This window comes from Mytilus edulis, chromosome 5 (genome assembly GCF_963676685.1).
Source record: "Mytilus edulis chromosome 5, xbMytEdul2.2, whole genome shotgun sequence".
Taxonomy (NCBI): Eukaryota; Metazoa; Mollusca; class Bivalvia; order Mytilida; family Mytilidae; genus Mytilus; species Mytilus edulis.
The window spans coordinates 85,749,319-85,766,419 of record NC_092348.1 but is presented as its reverse complement, the minus strand read 5'-3'; the positions used below and the strand labels follow the sequence as shown (position 1 = coordinate 85,766,419).

At 31.7% G+C, this 17,101-nt stretch overlaps 1 protein-coding gene across 5 annotated transcripts; it reads right to left on the bottom strand.

Annotated features, from left to right (window-relative positions):
- Positions 1-956: 956 nt before the first annotated feature.
- Positions 957-15,098, bottom strand: LOC139524678 (uncharacterized). Of its 5 annotated transcripts, none has more exons than XM_071319670.1 (10): positions 14,968-15,098; positions 14,587-14,743; positions 13,712-13,930; positions 10,525-10,806; positions 9,949-10,086; positions 6,970-7,131; positions 4,715-4,759; positions 2,959-3,019; positions 2,206-2,305; positions 957-1,210 (listed from the first exon to the last, which is right to left on the bottom strand). In XM_071319670.1, exons 2-10 carry the CDS (start codon positions 14,729-14,731, stop codon positions 1,037-1,039), a joined length of 1,326 nt encoding a protein of 441 aa, XP_071175771.1. In that variant the 5' UTR covers positions 14,732-14,743; positions 14,968-15,098; the 3' UTR covers positions 957-1,036. The 5 variants fall into 5 exon arrangements, with proteins under 5 accessions (XP_071175771.1, XP_071175773.1, XP_071175774.1 ...); XM_071319672.1 differs by having other exon boundaries at positions 6,970-7,122; XM_071319673.1 differs by having other exon boundaries at positions 6,970-7,119.
- Between the last annotated feature and the right edge of the window lie 2,003 nt (positions 15,099-17,101).

The following is a 17,101-nucleotide window of genomic DNA, read 5'->3' as shown; positions in this document are numbered from 1 at the left end:
TATAGGTCAAGGTACGACCTTCAACACAGAGCTTTGGCTCACACCGAACAGCAAGCTATAAAGAGCCCCAAAAATTACTAGTGTAAAACCATTTAAACGAGAAAACCATCGATCTAATCTATATAAAAACGAAAAACGAGAAACCTTTATGAACCACATAAACAGACGACAACCATTAAACTGTTTCGAAATAATTCCGAGAACTGTACCTGTGTTTGAATATACCATGGAAGTGTGGGATAATTGTAGCATTGTGGATAAAACATGAAAACTTGAAATTGGAAGCTGAAATAATTTCTTATGTTTTATAACATGAATAAAATACACCAAAAAAAAAGAACCCAAGTAATCTAGTCTCTTCTCGTTTCGATAATTTTTAAGACCGAATTGCAAAGAGTACCGATATATTTTCATGAGAAACACGACGAGTGCTACATTTGGAGTAGAATCTGTTTACGTGTCGGAGGACCCGATACACACTCGAATTTTTCGGATGTTCATCAGTCTTTGTGTTTCGTATATTTTTATGGGTCCTTTATTTATTCAAAACAATGTTTTATTTATTTTAACTTAATTGCGATTTTCCGCTTCATTTTAAAACTATGACATTTTCAAAGCATATAAAACACTATACTAGATTCTTCTTGTCAGCATGAGTCAGTATAAACACAGAACTTCTGTCATGCAATGAGGGTTAGATAGCTATAAAACAAGGTTTAACAAACTATTTTTCTTTGAAAAATGTCTGTTCCAAGTTAGGAATATGACACCTGTATTCTAGTTGTTCCGATGAATGTTTGCTGATGCTTTTGGTATTATCGTATTTTATGGCTTCAACTTTTTGAATTAACCTTGGAGTTCGGTATTTTATTTTTTAATATACTCAAACATATGTATTTAACTGTACAATAACTACTCTCTCTTTCTGTCTGTCTCTCTTTCTGTCTGTCTCTCTGTCTGTCTCTCTGTCTCTCTGTCTCTCTCTGTCTCTCTGTTTCTCTCTCTCACACACACACACACACACACACACACACTTTTAATCACTATCACTGGAGTCATCATCGTCATCAGTGTCAATATAATATGTAGATAATTGGTTATAATCCGAGCCTTCTTTTTCTGCAATTGCATCTTCTATACTGATCAAATTTAGAACTGCCGCATAAACCTCGTCAAAGATTTCACTATTGACTAGTCTGTGTATGTGATCCTGAAACATCAGTTTTATAAAGCATGTATTGACAAAAAAAAATTATATTGCATGAAATTATTTTCCATTAAAAGTTACTGATATAATTTACTAGTCACAAAATACCACACTTTCTTCATCTGAGTTTAATATAAAGGTGAAATTTAATCGTTCTTATTGTTTCCTTTTTTATTTTTATCAAACAACTATTATTGTTCTCCAGTCAAATATCTGACACATTGTAAATAGATTAAAGTGAAGGAACATTTTCGACTTTTTTCTGCTTTAGAACTATCTTCATATTATATTTTGTATCTTATATTTTATTTTTTAAGTTCAATTTATATTTTATTTTTACGATACGAACTAGTTTTCACAACGGAATGGGCACAAGATATGTCATGCTCTTTGTATCATATACTTAACACATAAACATATAAAAATCATTTGCAGTAATATTTAATTTTGTAATGAATAAAAAGTACACAACGTGACAAATAAAACAAACTTTCCATAAGTAATTTTTCAGATATTTTTCTCATGAATATAATTTATGTATTTCCATCCTTCAGTGCATTGTACTTTGTCATGATAGATATACCTTGTTAAGCGAGCATTTAATGAAAATCTCTCGACTTAAAATGAATATTTAAGGTGGGTGGCACTACAAATGATCCACTTTTTTTTAACAATAACATCTTTCTGAATTTCTATGGATAAGCTTTGGTTTTATTGAGTGTGAACTAAGTTATGAATAAAAATAACAGAAACAATCTAAAAGAGTACATTTAGAAAACAAGAATATAGACAGAAGCAAACTACTGATGGGATTTCGCAATGTTTCGTACTTTGGACAATCATGTGAATATTTGTTGAGATTAAAACTGTTTGAAAATGTCTGCATGATGGCAGGATAATGTTTTTGAATCGTAAACATTTTACCATCATTAACATAAATAAAATTAAACAGCTGCAATGTCACTGTTATCACCACATGTCATATTACATGTAAATACCTTTAATACGTCGATGTCCTTTCTGTTTTTCTGTACAGTTCTCATAATGTCGGAAGTTATTTCACATGCTCTACTGGTTTGAAGTGCTTTTATAATTTGCCTAAAGAAAAATATTTTGAAAATAACATTTGTTTGATTCGGAAATTTTGACGTAGCAATTCTGTCATTCTTTCAATAAAAAGTTTTATCGACACTTTCAATCCGTAAATTTTGTTATCATTCTTAAACTAAGGATGATAACAGTTATTCTGTTCTATCAGAAATAGAAATAAGTATCTTGTCGACCACAAGCAACATCATTCGTACATGATTATCTATGTTTTTACAATCAGCATATTTTGTTTTAAAAATAAAGATATAAAAAAAATGTATTTTATGTTGTTTTTTTTTTATTCACTAACAAAAGTAATCAAGTTAATTTATTTTTCCTTGACATTACAAAATAACGATTTTATAAAGTGTAATACAAACGTGATAATCAAACACATTTTTAAACATTGGTGTTATGTTACATGTCAGTTTGCCTTTCTTGGGAAAACCTTTCATTATTCATGATAACTAAATCAAATCTTATCTTCTCATGTTCATTTTATTGGAGTGATTGTATCATGTTAAGACTTATATAACATTTCAGTGGTATTTTTTCCAAAAGAAGCTATTAGGAAAAGACTGTATTTAAGAGGTAAAGTTCTCTTGTTATTCCTCAAGTTATTAAATGATAATCAGATAACTCTATTGAAAAATATCTCTTACCATTGGAAGAAATTAGACTTTTTCTCTAACTCTGCTTTATTTGCCTGGGAGAGGGTTCTTCCTAAAATGTAAGCAAAGTTAATATAAACATGTGAAGCAGTATAGGCGTATCTCTATATCTAATCCTCACAAAATTAAGTCCTCTCGTACAAATTTCGGCAACCGCACTCCACGGTAATTTCACCATCAAAAGCTCACAGTTTCAATAATCAGATAACATTGATGATCAACAATCACTGAATGAAATCCTTTTTTGTTATTTATACGAAGGATTCAAGTTAAATTTTTAACAACGTGCGTAGATGAGTTTAGTACACATTAAATTGAAATTGAAAATGGGAAATGTGTCAAAGACACAACAACCCGACCATAGAACAGACAACAACAGAAGGTCACCAATAGGTACCTTGGTACGCACGACAATGTTCTTTGCATTATAACAATAACCTCGTTTAATATATAACTTTAAAACAAGTATAAGTTGTACAGCTTTTAACATAATTTTACAGCCCATACCATTAATGTAACATCATTTACTACCGAATTAGACTATTTACCCGATTTGTAATCACTTAAGCAACACGACGGGTGCCACATGTGGAGCAGGATCTGCTTACCCTTCCGGAGCACCTGAGATCACCCCTAGTTTTTGGTGGGGTTCGTGTTGTTTATTCTTTAGTTTTCTATGTTGTGTCGTGTGTACTATTGTTTTTCTGTTTGTCTTTTTTATTTTTAGCCATGGCGTTGTCAGTTTGTTTTAGATTTATGAGTTTGACTGTCCCTTTGGTATCTTTCGTCCCTCTTTTACCATAATTGTACAGTTCGTCAAATGAATAATACAATTCTTAACATAAACAGAATAATTTATAAAGAGTTTTTTTTTTTTTTTTAAACAAAGATAAAGATGGTTGCATGCTTGTTCTCGAGTGTATCATCAACTGAGTAGTCAGTACTTCGGTACTGATATGATTGTTAAATGATGAAGTTAATTGTAGAACGTTTTCTAAATTTCCTGTTAAAAAAACTTGGAATTTTTCGAAAAACTAAGGATTTTCTTATTCCAGGCAAAGATATCCTTAGCCGTATTTGACACAACTATTTACACCACTGGGTCGATGCCACTGCTGGTGGACGTTTCGGTCCCGAGGGTATCACCAGCCCAGTAGTCAAAACTTCGGTTTTGACATGAATATCAATAATGTGGTAATTTTTATAAATTTCCTGTTTACAAAACTTTGAACTTTTCGAAAAACTAAGGATCTTTTTTTATCCCAGGCATAGATTACCGTAGCCGTATTTGGCACAACTTTTTGGAATTTTGGATCCTCAATGCTCTTAAACTTTGTACTTGTTTGGCTTTATAAATATTTTGATATGAGCGTCACTGATGAGTCTTATGTAGACGAAACGCGCGTCTGGCGTACTAAATTATAATTCTGGTACCTTTGAAACAATATTCAATTGATAATTGATACATTTTGTACATTATCAAATAACTAAGGTTCGAAAAACGCAGTCAAAATGTAGAAATTTGTTTAGGTTTCTTCTAGTCATTTAGTTTCTCAAGTATTTATATATTCCTGAATTTCTAAATTTTGGAGTTTGACGTTCCTGGTGAAAGTTATTTCAGAAAAGCGCTTCTGATAAACCATTTTCTTGAAGTGCTATTTTAATATTATTAACACTTATAATACAGATATAACCAAGAAAAGTATGGCATCTAAACATGAATATTATCATCAACTACCAAACTTACGTAATACAGTAATTCCACCACTTTTACGTGAGTAAACTTCTATTTCTGTTGATAAGAATTTAGAAACCAAATCATTTGTTATTTAATTGATATAATATTTGCATTGTTAATTTTTCGAATAATCAAAATCTGAAGCTCAAACACATCAAACAATTGGAAAACAAATGTCATATTCCTGACTTGGTAAGGTATTTCCTTATGTAGAAAATAGGGGACTTAACCTTGATAAAACCTGGGATAAGTTTCAAAGTATTCTTAAATAATTCAAACTATTATATAAAAGCGTTATAAAAATGGGAAAGGAAATGGGGAATGTGTCAAAGCGACAACAACCCAAAATGTAGCGAGACACTCCCGCACCCGGAGGCGTCCTTCAGCTGGCCCCTTAAAAAATATGTATACTAGTTCATTGATAATGGACGTTATACTAAACTCCGAGTTATACACAAGAAAAAATCATACAAGACTAACAAAGGCCAGAGGCTCCTGACTTGGGACAGGCGCAAAATTGCGGCGGGGTTAAACATGTTTATGAGATCTCAACCCTCCCCCTATATCTCTAGCCAATGTATAAAAGTAAACGCATAACCATACGCACATTAAAATTCAGTTCAAGAGAAGTCCGAGTCTGATGTCAGAAGACGTAACAAAAGAAAATTAACAAAATGACAATAATACATAAATAACAACAGACTACTAGCAGTTAACTGACATGCCAGCTCCAGACCTCAATTAAACGGATTGAAAGATTATGTCTTCATCATATGAAAATCAGACACAATCCCTCTAGTTTGTTATCATACTAACATAGAATGTATGAGAAGAACATAACCCGTGTCATGCCAACAACTGTTTTTTTTTTAAATACATATGTCTAGTTCCGATGCAAAGAACCTATAAGTGAATCAATATTTAAGCAAAAATATGCGATCTTTAATGACCTGACAACAGTATCGTAACTATATCCCTTCGTAATAAGTCTGTTTAAAGGTTTTGTAAGCTTTTGGGGTGAATACTGACATTTTTGTGCTTTATAAAGAACATTACCATAAAAGATTCGATGTGAAATACCTGAACGTATAAGATGTATGCATGTTGATTTATATTTACGAATTATTTCCTTATATCGATGATATATCTGTTTCAGAAGTAACCATTATATAGTTTTCTGGCCTATGAATTCAACTTTTTAAAACATGTATTTTGTGTAGTATTTCATTATACAGATTTTATTTGCAGATGTGTCCTCCATTCACCTAAACTGCTGCGTTATGATGAAGATTGCCTACATAAGGTTAACGGTCACCATAACGGTTTGGTTACCCGACTTCTTTGTCTTAACTAACTAGCTACATGTTTTCGCAGTCTTAGATCTTTTGGGTAGTAGTCTTAGTAGTTATAAAGATCATATTCTATTCCAGATTGTAACAATTTGACATAGAGTGGATTCGCATGGCGGGTGATTCGTCGCAACCAGTCTCGTTCTATTTGGAATTCAAGCGATTTCTTTACTATTTGCTAGTTACCTTGATTTTTTTCTTAATCGTCCATGAAATTTGAACATCGATAAATAAAGGCAACAGTAGTATACCGCTGTTTAAAAGTCATACATCGAATGAGAAAAAAAGAGGATTACAAAATAAAACTTAGGGAAACACATCAACGATATATATAAGAGGAAAACAACGGAACAGAAACACTATAGTACATTAAAACAACCGTCAATGTAACATACATAGAAACGAACTATTTGACAACAACTGTCAATCCCTGACTTTGTACAGAACATTTGGTTTTATGGCTAGCCAAATAAGCTTTTATGACAATGTTAAAAATACGATTAAAATGACAACATTACGTGACAGGAATACAGATCAAGTAAATGCAAGAACACTACGGACACAGAAATACATAAAACAAACTATAAGGTAAACTACTGTTGTGGTAATTCAGACTGTATTAACACTATTTCAGAATTAAACACAGCTGATGACATGGGATGGCAGTATGTTAGAGCAGTTATTTAAATGTTTTGCACTCAAGATTGAACTATCGTTTAAAGCCTTTCAGACTGAACTGTTATCAGAAACCGAGGTACAGTTCCTGTTTGAGGCTTCCCAAACAGCTGTTGACCGCATCTTCATTCAACAATGGTTCCACTTCATGGCATAACAGTTACTTATTACGAATTGTCTTATCATAACCATGACTTATTACGTATATCATGAAAGTTACTTATTTTTAATTAATATTACCTTGATCGTCATCGGTTAATATTGCTTTCCGAGTCTTTTCAAGATCATTTGATAGTTGTAAGCAACTCAGTTGATACTCGCGAATCATATTTTTAAGTTTTCTTATATCTGCATGTAGTTCTTCGCTTCTTTCTTTAGCATTTTCCAGTTCTCCTAAATATTCTAAAAAAGATTGATTATTAAACGTTAGTTTTATAAAAAAAAATCTTTTATGATTCCTCAAATGTAGTAAAGGTTTGTCAGAAATAAAGGTTGGCTCGAATCAAATTTGTAAAGCAATTTATTAAGCGTTGAAATTCAAAAACAAATGAGACAACTCAGAACAGCCACGAACCCTGAACAGTGATAACTATTTTGTGCGGTCCGTGTTGCTCAGCCTTTATTTTTCTACGTTGTTATGTACATGTATACAGCTTGTATTTTTTCATTTTTTTTCCATGACGTTGTACGTTTATACTGTTTACAATTTTTTGAATTTTTTGAAATACTAAGGCTTTTCTACCACAGGCATAGATTACCTTAGCTGTTTTTGGCAAAACTTTTAGGAATTTTGGTCCTCCATTCTCTTCAACTTCGTACTTTATTTTGGCCTTTTTAATTTTTTTGGATTCGAGCGTCACTGATGAGTCTTTTGCAGACGAAACGCGCGTCTGGCGTATATACTAAATTTAGTCTTGGTATCTATGATGAGTTTATTTACTCATGAGTTAATATTTTAATTTTCCTTTGATATCTTTGTCACATCGTTGTCAGTATAAGGGAATTTAGTGCGACTGGCATACAGGCGAGAGGTTTTGCTAGCTATAAAACCAGGTTTAATCAACCTTTTTCTACAAAAGAAAATGCCTGTACCAAGTCAGGAATATGACAGTTCTTATCCATTCGTTTAATGTGTTTTAGCTTTTGAATTTGCCATTTGATTACGGACTTTCCTTTATGGATTTTCCTATGAGTTCTGTTATTTTGAAATTTTACCTTTTACCTCTATTCGAAAATAATTGGGATGAATAAGCCACAATTGTGTGAACATACAATACAGACATACAACACAACTTGCTTAAAAATTCAAATAAAAAATAAATATAAAAATGCCAGAAATGCCAACAATTACGTTTTGAGTAAAAAGTACATAGAGCGTATTTTAACGCAATGCCGTACAAGTGTACAGTTTCTCAATAAAGAACAATTAAAATTTATACTACTGAATGCATAATGAAAAAATAAACTTTAAAAAAAACCTTGCTTTCTCACACCAGTATTAAATGCATAATGCCAAAATCCCGATAGCGGGATGCACAAATATCTAGTCACGTCACGAGTCATGCGACTAAAAATTAACATGATAAGACAAATATGAATATAGGGAAACTGTAAAGTAGATAAAAAGATTTAAAACTTCAAAAGCTAAAATCTATATTTCAAAACCATCACTATTAAAATAGATACTAAATATTTGTAATCTTTTGGGTTTTGGAACGTTTCAATCATTTTTTGGAGAAAAAGCATGTGCATTTCTTTCGAAAAACCCTGTTTCATTATTTACAAATAAAGTCTCCTGTTACCCGCTTCCATATTGAGCAAGCGGTAAAATGTGTATTTCTTTCAGAGTCACAGTTCAATTTCTTGGTAAAATCAGAATCAATGATTTGGATTTAAACAACTAGCGATCAAGTACCGGGTGTAAATTGCAGGATAAAAACAATATATATGTACATAGTCGGGGGAAGTAAATGTATTTTTACTAGCTACAAAACAAGAGTAAAGCTCGACGAGCCTCGCTTTTCGTCTTGTTTCTAAAGTTCGTACAGATGAATATTGTATTTTCCGACAATGTCAGTATATCGTTTGTCATAGATTCTATTATTGGGATGACAGGTGTAGTCAAATGTTTAGTATATATATAATGTGTCTTTTTACAAAGTATTTGAGCCCAATATCTGTGATGACCTTTTAACAAGATTTGATACCAAATCTATGATTTATGTTTCCTAGACACCATGTTTTCAACACAATAGGTCACATTTTGGGGGAATTTATGATTTCAAGACTCTTTAATTTGATTTTGTTATGGCCTCTTTTTTCTATTTGACTGCTACAGACGGGAACAATACAAATGTCTAGTTGAAAAACAAAGACAAAAAAAATAATAATAAAAATAATAATCATATGCTTCGAAAGGGTAAGCAATTGCTGATCTATAAGTGTCATTATATGTGCTATTCATAGCACGTAAATCATCAATTTTACAATTGAAACGAAGAGGATGGGACTGTGGAATGTTACTCCTGGTAATCTGGCAAAGTTGTTTCTCAAAACTGATTACTTGTCTGTTGAAAAACACTAATTTTTAACACTAACGAAAAAGTCGACGAAAATTTGAGACAAGAAAATTATGAGTATGCCTGAAACTATGGAAAACCAAGGAATCAAACTTTAAACATTGTATTTCTTTTTTAATTGTTAGTATGTAACTTTTAATAACTAACGCTTTAATTCTTCTGTATATGTTACAATGCAACTCGGTAAATAAACGTCAGATAAATGAAACTCGGTAAATTTATGCCTGAATTTGCCTGAGGGATTTGATGGCTCAATTTCTTCAATGAAAGATATTTTGTAAATCATATCAATAGTCAGTAACAGCGGAATCGATCAAGTGCTGTCAAGTGCTGTAAAGATTAAAACTTAAAATCGCAAGTGTCCGAAGCGCGTTTTTGGATCTATCATCATCCGTGACGCTCAATGTTGAATATTTGAAAGGTAAGAATGTATGAGTTGTGAAGCTATATAAAAAAGGGATAAAAACGTAACAGCAAAATCCAATTAAAGTCAATTTTGCATGATCAAGTTGAAACTTTACATAATAAGAATTGCAAAGTTGAAATGTTTTCAGCTTTTGGCTTTCCTTTAAAAAATAACTTTATTCCCTTAATTCAATTTAAAGGCATAGTTTAAAAATGTGAATGATGAAATAAATACCAGTGTGATATGAAACCTGATCTTCATATGCTATCTGATACCGTTCCAAATCTTTTTCAAGTTGTTTTTTAGTTTGCAGAAGTTTTGTAACAGCAACATCTTTATCTAAACTAGGTATATGTTCGTTCTCTTTAAAATCTGAAATGTAGGATAAAATAACAATAATTTATTTATAGAGTTTTATAATTGATTGATATAAGACAACTAGTATAAAGAAAAATCATCGGAAAGAGAAAACGGAAGACAAAGACATATTTTTATTTTGTTAGACACTTACCTTGTCGATCAATGTCGAGTTTATTAAATACTACCCAAGCTATTTTGTTTCTACGTTTGTATATCTCCAATTGATTTATGCGTTTATACCTAAAGTTATATACTAGTTTTCCTAGTCATACAATATACTTTCTGTTCCTGCTGAACAGATATACATAAAAGCGCTTCGGTCGCACTAAATTTAGAAAGTCAACATATATTTTTATGTAATCTCTATTTTATGAAAATAAAGAGATTTGTATATCTATCTACAAAACACAACATAAAATTTAATCATGTCATTGCACCTTTCTACCTTACCTATACAATCAACGAGCTGTTCTTCGACTTTGAATCTATCTACACCACACGCATATAATCGTCCTTTGTCAGCTTCTGTTATCGTAAGTAAGTGTTCAATGCAGAACTCTGGAATCATGAACGTTATGTGAATACTACTTGTTGGTTCTATTCCATCAATGATAATATGTCTAGGTGGACAACAAAGCAAATTTGACAAACTATTTCGGAGCTCTTCCAGATCTTGTAGACGAAAGTCTTTTGTACCTCGGATGTGAAAATCAACATGGATGTAACCATTTGCTGTTAAATTAGATCGATCAATTTAGGGAAGGAAATTGAATTAAGTTATACAAACATACATAATTATCAAAATAAGTGTTACGAAACCTCTGTTTTCTTGGTAATAGTCAAACGTAAATACAGTCTAACACATCAACATTTTAGGAGTGAACATAGGGTTAAAATCTCACAAAACATGTTTAACCCGTCGCAATTTGCGACTGTCTCGAGTCAGGCGCCTCTAGCCTTTGTTTGTCTTGTATGATTTTAGTTTTAGTTCATTTGTATGTTTTGGAGTTTAATGTGACTCTTTGACACATTCAACATTTCAATTCTCAATTTTACACTAATTACAAATGACATTATTTAATAAATATGATTTGGCAGGTAACATTTATGCACGCTTTGAAGATGATTATTTTAGGTCCCTTTTGTTCCACATTTTGTATACACGTGCATTTGATATTACTGTTAATTCTATCACTTAACGTCTGAACCAGGACTTGATGTTTCTTTTTATGTTTATATATCAAAATGATATACAAATGCATGCATTCTACAAAATCGTTTCTTTCTACACTGTTCATTTCGTTGTTGTATGAATAAATAAAGGCAGCATTAGTATACCGATGTCCAAACTCATAAATCGATAGAAATAAAACAAAATCGGTGTCACAAACTAAAACTGAGGGAAACGCCTTTAATATAAGAGGAGAACGACGACACAACATTAAAATGTAACACACACAGAAACGAACTAAGCATTAGACAAAATCCGATTAGAATAACAAATATAACATCAAAACTAAATACATGAATTTGGGATAGAAAAGTACCGTGACACGTCTTATAATGTGAATTCACACTCAAATATAAGAGGAAACAAACGACACAAAAGAAACGTAACACACACTGAAACGAACTATAATATAACAATGACCATATTCCTGACTTTGTACAGGACATTTTTTAAAGACAAAATGGTGGGTTGAACCTTGTTTTGTGGAATGCCAAACCTCCGGCTCTAATGGCCATGTTAAATATAACACCAAAATGACAACAAAACATTACAGGACTACAATACAAACAGATAGGAGAACATATTAGACAAAGAAACACACGAATAATAGCTAACAAAAGGCACCAGGTTTAAAATTTAATACGCCAGGAGTGCGTTTCGTCCACACAAGACTTACTAGTGACGCCCAGATACAAAAGTTCGAAAGCCAAAACACGTACAAAGTTGAACAGCACTGAGGACCAAAAGTTACGGCTAGGGTTTTATGCTTGCGATAAGAACATGCTTATTATTTAGAATAATTTATACTTTTGCAAACAGTAAATTTTATAAAATGACTATATAAAAGATATACATGATAAAACTGAAGTATTAACTAATTACAGAAGAAAGAAAAAAACGGATACATAAACCAACCCGAGATAGTCAAGGACACAACGCAAAAAGTGACGTCACATTTGAAATTGTAAAAAAGTACAAAAAATGACGTCACATTTGAATTTCTAAAACAGCACACAAAAAATGACGTCACATTTGAATGAATAAAACTATATATCAAAAATAAGATAGAATAAGGATTGATTTAAGATTATATTTGTACTAAATACTGATATTTCATTTAATAATAATGAAAATTGCAATACTGAGGTAGCAATTAGACAATTAACTATGTCGGGATAATTCTGAATCAAACTGCAAACGTAATGCATCGTACAAATTACGTTGAACCAAATCAAATCTAATAAATGAAGGCGGTGATTAATTTTCTTTACCATAACACATGAATATAACCGAAAAGACGTCAAGACATTTGTCACATCTGATGAGAATAACAAATATAATATCAAAACTAAATACATGAATTTGGGATAGAAAAGTACCTTAACACGTCATATAGCAATACGAATTCACACTCAGCAAAACAGTCAAAATCGGGAATAAGTCACGCTCGGTAATTAAAAGATTAGACGACGTAATGACAAACCACAATCTAACATGTGGTAAAAATGTCCATAGCTAGTTTGGACAAAGACACATCGTATGGATCAACTAATTTGTGATGGTGTCCGTAAAATTTACGGAGTGTCAATTTTAATCTGTCCTCCTCATAACTTTGTTGGAGCAGTTTCTGCGTAAGGAGCACACTCCTGTATATGAAGTCCGCATAGTTTCAACAAGCACGAGAATAACGTATCAATTGAGATATGTAAACACCAAACGAAGGGGCAGAGGGTATGTTACTGCTGAGAAATGGGAAATTGATAATTGGGAAGTTGAAATCGTCCCGTTTATCATAGATTTTCATGTGACGTCGTCCATCTGCGTCAATATTGAGGAAAAGATCAAGATATGAAGCAGTCCTTCTAGTATCAGTAGTATCCTTATGGAATCTCCTCAAATTTACAGCTGTCAATATAGAGTGTAAAACAGATGAGGCGAGGTTAAATATTATGCATCTCGCACTTTAAGTTCCATGAGACTTAATGGTAAACTTTAAAAATTATCTATAACCCAAAATTCAGATTTGAACATTAAATATGAATAAAAGTATATGAATACAATTATGAATGGCGTATATTAATACCTAAAGCCGTCAAATTACCAACCAAATAAGAATTTTTTTTTAATTTCTATTGGTAATTAATATGATCAAATCTTGTATCTAAAGTTTCTGTCTTAAGATTGAACTTGAACTTGACTTATCAAAACAAGACACAATGAAGTATACGTTATCAGATTGAAGCAAATCATTTAAATTAGGAATATATGATATATTGCTTGATAGTTCTGAACCAATTTTGTTGGTGCCACGCATTTGCATATTTTGCCAACATTCCGAGAGAAAATTATCAATGTTCTTGTTTATCTTTCACAAAATATGTATTTTGCTACTGTTTAAATATTTACCTGGTTTATCTGATGATGCAAAGAAATGCAATATATCCTCTCGATTTTTACAAAATTCTACAAACTGTCTATACAAATCTTTTCTACCTAAGTGCCATATCATTGCTTGGAACGTTGCAAGATTTTCATTTGACAACATATTTAATTCTTTCATGTGTCTGAAAAGGCTAATACAATCCTCTATTTTTTCTAAGATTCCCTTTGCCATGCCATTTTTTCCTGGTGATAAAACAAAGGAAAAGGTACCTTTTTATACAGTTAAACATACAAACAGTGTAGAATATACTTCGTCTGAATTATCTCCCCGTTGTGCCACCTAATACTTTCAATCCTAAAATGGAGGAATTTTAAGGATCACGCGCTACTGTTCTACTTTTGATAACCTTTAAATTTATCAACATGGTACCATTACTATCCTTATATGACAGTTGAAGTACTGTAAAAAGTTTACATATGTCTTTAGGCTCCAAACTATAGTTTGAGTCAAGACATGTATATGAGATGCAACAAATATTAAATTATGCACTAACATGATCCTTCAAAGGTCATGGAAACAGATGTATGCTGTTTTTTGCTTTCTTAAAAAAAAGTTTCATTTCTTTTGTTTAATTTAAACTGTATAATAGCAAGGTCTATATATGTAATATAAAGTATGAAAAAATCAAATTTATCCTTGCACAAATAACGCACATAAATGAGAACAAATGTATGAATCCGGATGGAAGGTAACATTTAATAAGGTGAATATGTGGAGATAATAAAACATGGGATTGACTTAGGATATCCTCCATTTTTCGTATCTCCTATATGGTCTAACTAAATAAGAAAGTGAAGCGAAGTATGAAAAATAACGAGAATTCTTTTAACATACGTACCTGAACAATAAAACTTTATTTCGTTGAATTCCTCATCTGTTATTTGCCTTGCAATTTTCATTAAAAATACATGAAGTTGATAATCATCTGATGGATTTAGCCTGATGCCATCTAAGTTTTTGATTTTAGCATTATCAGGTTCCATTTCTCATCATAGCTGGAAAAAAGTAAAATAACAATAATACCGAACTCCGAGTATAATTCAAAGTGGAAAGTTCTTAATCATATGACAAAATCAAAAGCTCAATTACATCATATTAAAACGAATATAGTAGAGATTATATGCATAATAGTGAGCTTTTTGTTAAAATGTTAATGATGTAAGAAATAAATGAAATTTAATAAATATGCATAAATAATTGTAAAAAAACATCACATTACCTTATTGGCTTGCATATGGTACGTCATTACCTTTACGTCGTCCTACATGTAAACAGCCGACATTACCTAATCAATTTACAACAATGGCAATTTACCGGTTATCGATATTCTATACCGAATACACATGTCATTTAACTTATATTGTTTTCAATGGCAAAATTCCAAATACATATCAATTTCGATTTAAAATCTTTTTAAAGTAAGACACTGCCGATAACCCATATTATTGTTTATTTGTCAAAGTCCTACCAAATAGATAAAACTCTAACATGGCTTCCTTTTTTGGCACACAAAAAGAAGGCTTGATAGGAATATTACTCTTCTCTTTTTTTCTTAAGAGGTATTTTGTACCAAAATTAAAACTTCTGTCCTACTGTTTTTGATACTTTGCATGCAGTACTGGTAAATTATTGGTATATCATGTATTCTAGCACTTCATCTTAATATATATATTCATATCGAGTGCAGTATAAGTCTAAAATATTTATGCTAGGGATTGCATTGTCGTATAAATGTTGAATTACTATTAGATGAAATGATTCAAAAGCTTAAAGGTTGCATTTTGTAAATACAAATATTTTTCAAACCTCGCCTGTTTTGGGGAGATATATATTATTTATAGATAACCAATTTTGTTTACGTACTGGTTACTAGATATGATCTTTTTGTTTCATCACGTAGAAACATAACTTGGGAATGTAACCAGTAAATATACATATGCGTACCGGTCAAATTAAAAAATACAAAAAAACAAAAGTTGAAAATATGCCGCACCGCATTATATTTTGGCCTTTGAAAAAATAGTAGTGCATGTGAACTTGCCATCCTAGGATATAACTTTTTCATAACTGCATAATGAAAGTGATACAGTTTTATCGGTAAAAAGGAAATCCTATGGGAATTGCATTGTCGTTATTTACAGATTGCAACCTGTAAAATCAAAAGATAATTTAATGCATTTGCACAATATACATATCTATTATTATCTCACATTTGATTGCAAGTTCCAAGATTTACAAATGTCAAAAAAAAATGTTTTTTGTCTTATTACAGACGAGCGTTTCGTTTGCATAAGACTCAACAGTGACGCTAAGATCAAAATAGTTATATAGCCAAACAAGTACAAAGTTGACAGAGCATTGAGGTCCCAAAATTCCAAAACGTTGTGCCAAATACGGCTAAGGTAGTCTATTGATGGGATAAGAAGAGTTTTGTAAACAGGAAATTCATAAAACAACCATATAATTTATATTCATGTCAACATCAAAGTGCTGACTACGAGGCTAGTGTTACCCTCAGGAAAGAAACAACCATAGTTTTTGGTAATGTCCCTGATGGTGAATTTTTGTATTCTTGTCTATCATTTTTGCTGGTGTGCTGTGTCTGTGTGCCTTCTTTTTTTTTTTCTTTGTAGACATTCTAGTATTTGTTTGTTTTAATAGTCATAATAATTTTATCACAATGGTAACTGCTGTACCCCTTTTTTGACATTTTTGCCTATAATGTCTGTTTGTTTTGTTCGCACATCATTGTCAATATATTATAATTCTATGCCACTGTCATACAAGTGAGAGGTAAAGCTAGCTATTAAACCAGGTTTAATCAACCATTTTCTAAATAAATCATTCCGTTTTGAACTTTTCTCGGAAGTTTTGTTATTTTACTTTTTACATGTGCTTCTTTTCCTCGGTCGATAAGGGGAAAGGGAAGGAAAAATTCACACCAACTTTAACTGATAATATTTTTCTTGTAAAATTTTCATGCAGTCAGCGATTCGCACATATAGTGAATGCCTCTTTTATCTGTTAATATCTCTTAGTTTTAACACTTATAACAAGTTATAGTATCAGATAAATAAGGTGTAAACCTTGCTCATATTTGATATGTGCCTACGGTGAAGGTCTTACAATATTCAAAGTAATATTTTGCTGGCATATCAAATCATTAAATGGTGTGTAATGTATACTGCTGTTTGTCTCTATGCAATATTTTTTTGCAAGGCTGTGTCGGTTTATTTTTTGATTGATGAGTTTGAACGCAACTTTGGTATCTCCCCTCTCTCTCTTAACAGACATTTGGCATTTCCATGGGAACCAGCTGTGCCCCTCTTTTTTTGTTGTTGTTGTAGTTTACA

Coding starts and splice junctions, on each gene's coding strand:
- LOC139524678 (XM_071319670.1), bottom strand. CDS start 14,731: ATGGAACCTGATAATGCTAAAATCAAAAACTTAGATGGCATCAGGCTA. Junction 10,807..13,711: donor TGCATCATCAGATAAACCAG/GTAAATATTTAA, acceptor CTAATTTAACAG/CAAATGGTTACATCCATGTT. Junction 4,760..6,969: donor ATTAACCGATGACGATCAAG/GTAATATTAATT, acceptor TCTTATCAACAG/AAATAGAAGTTTACTCACGT.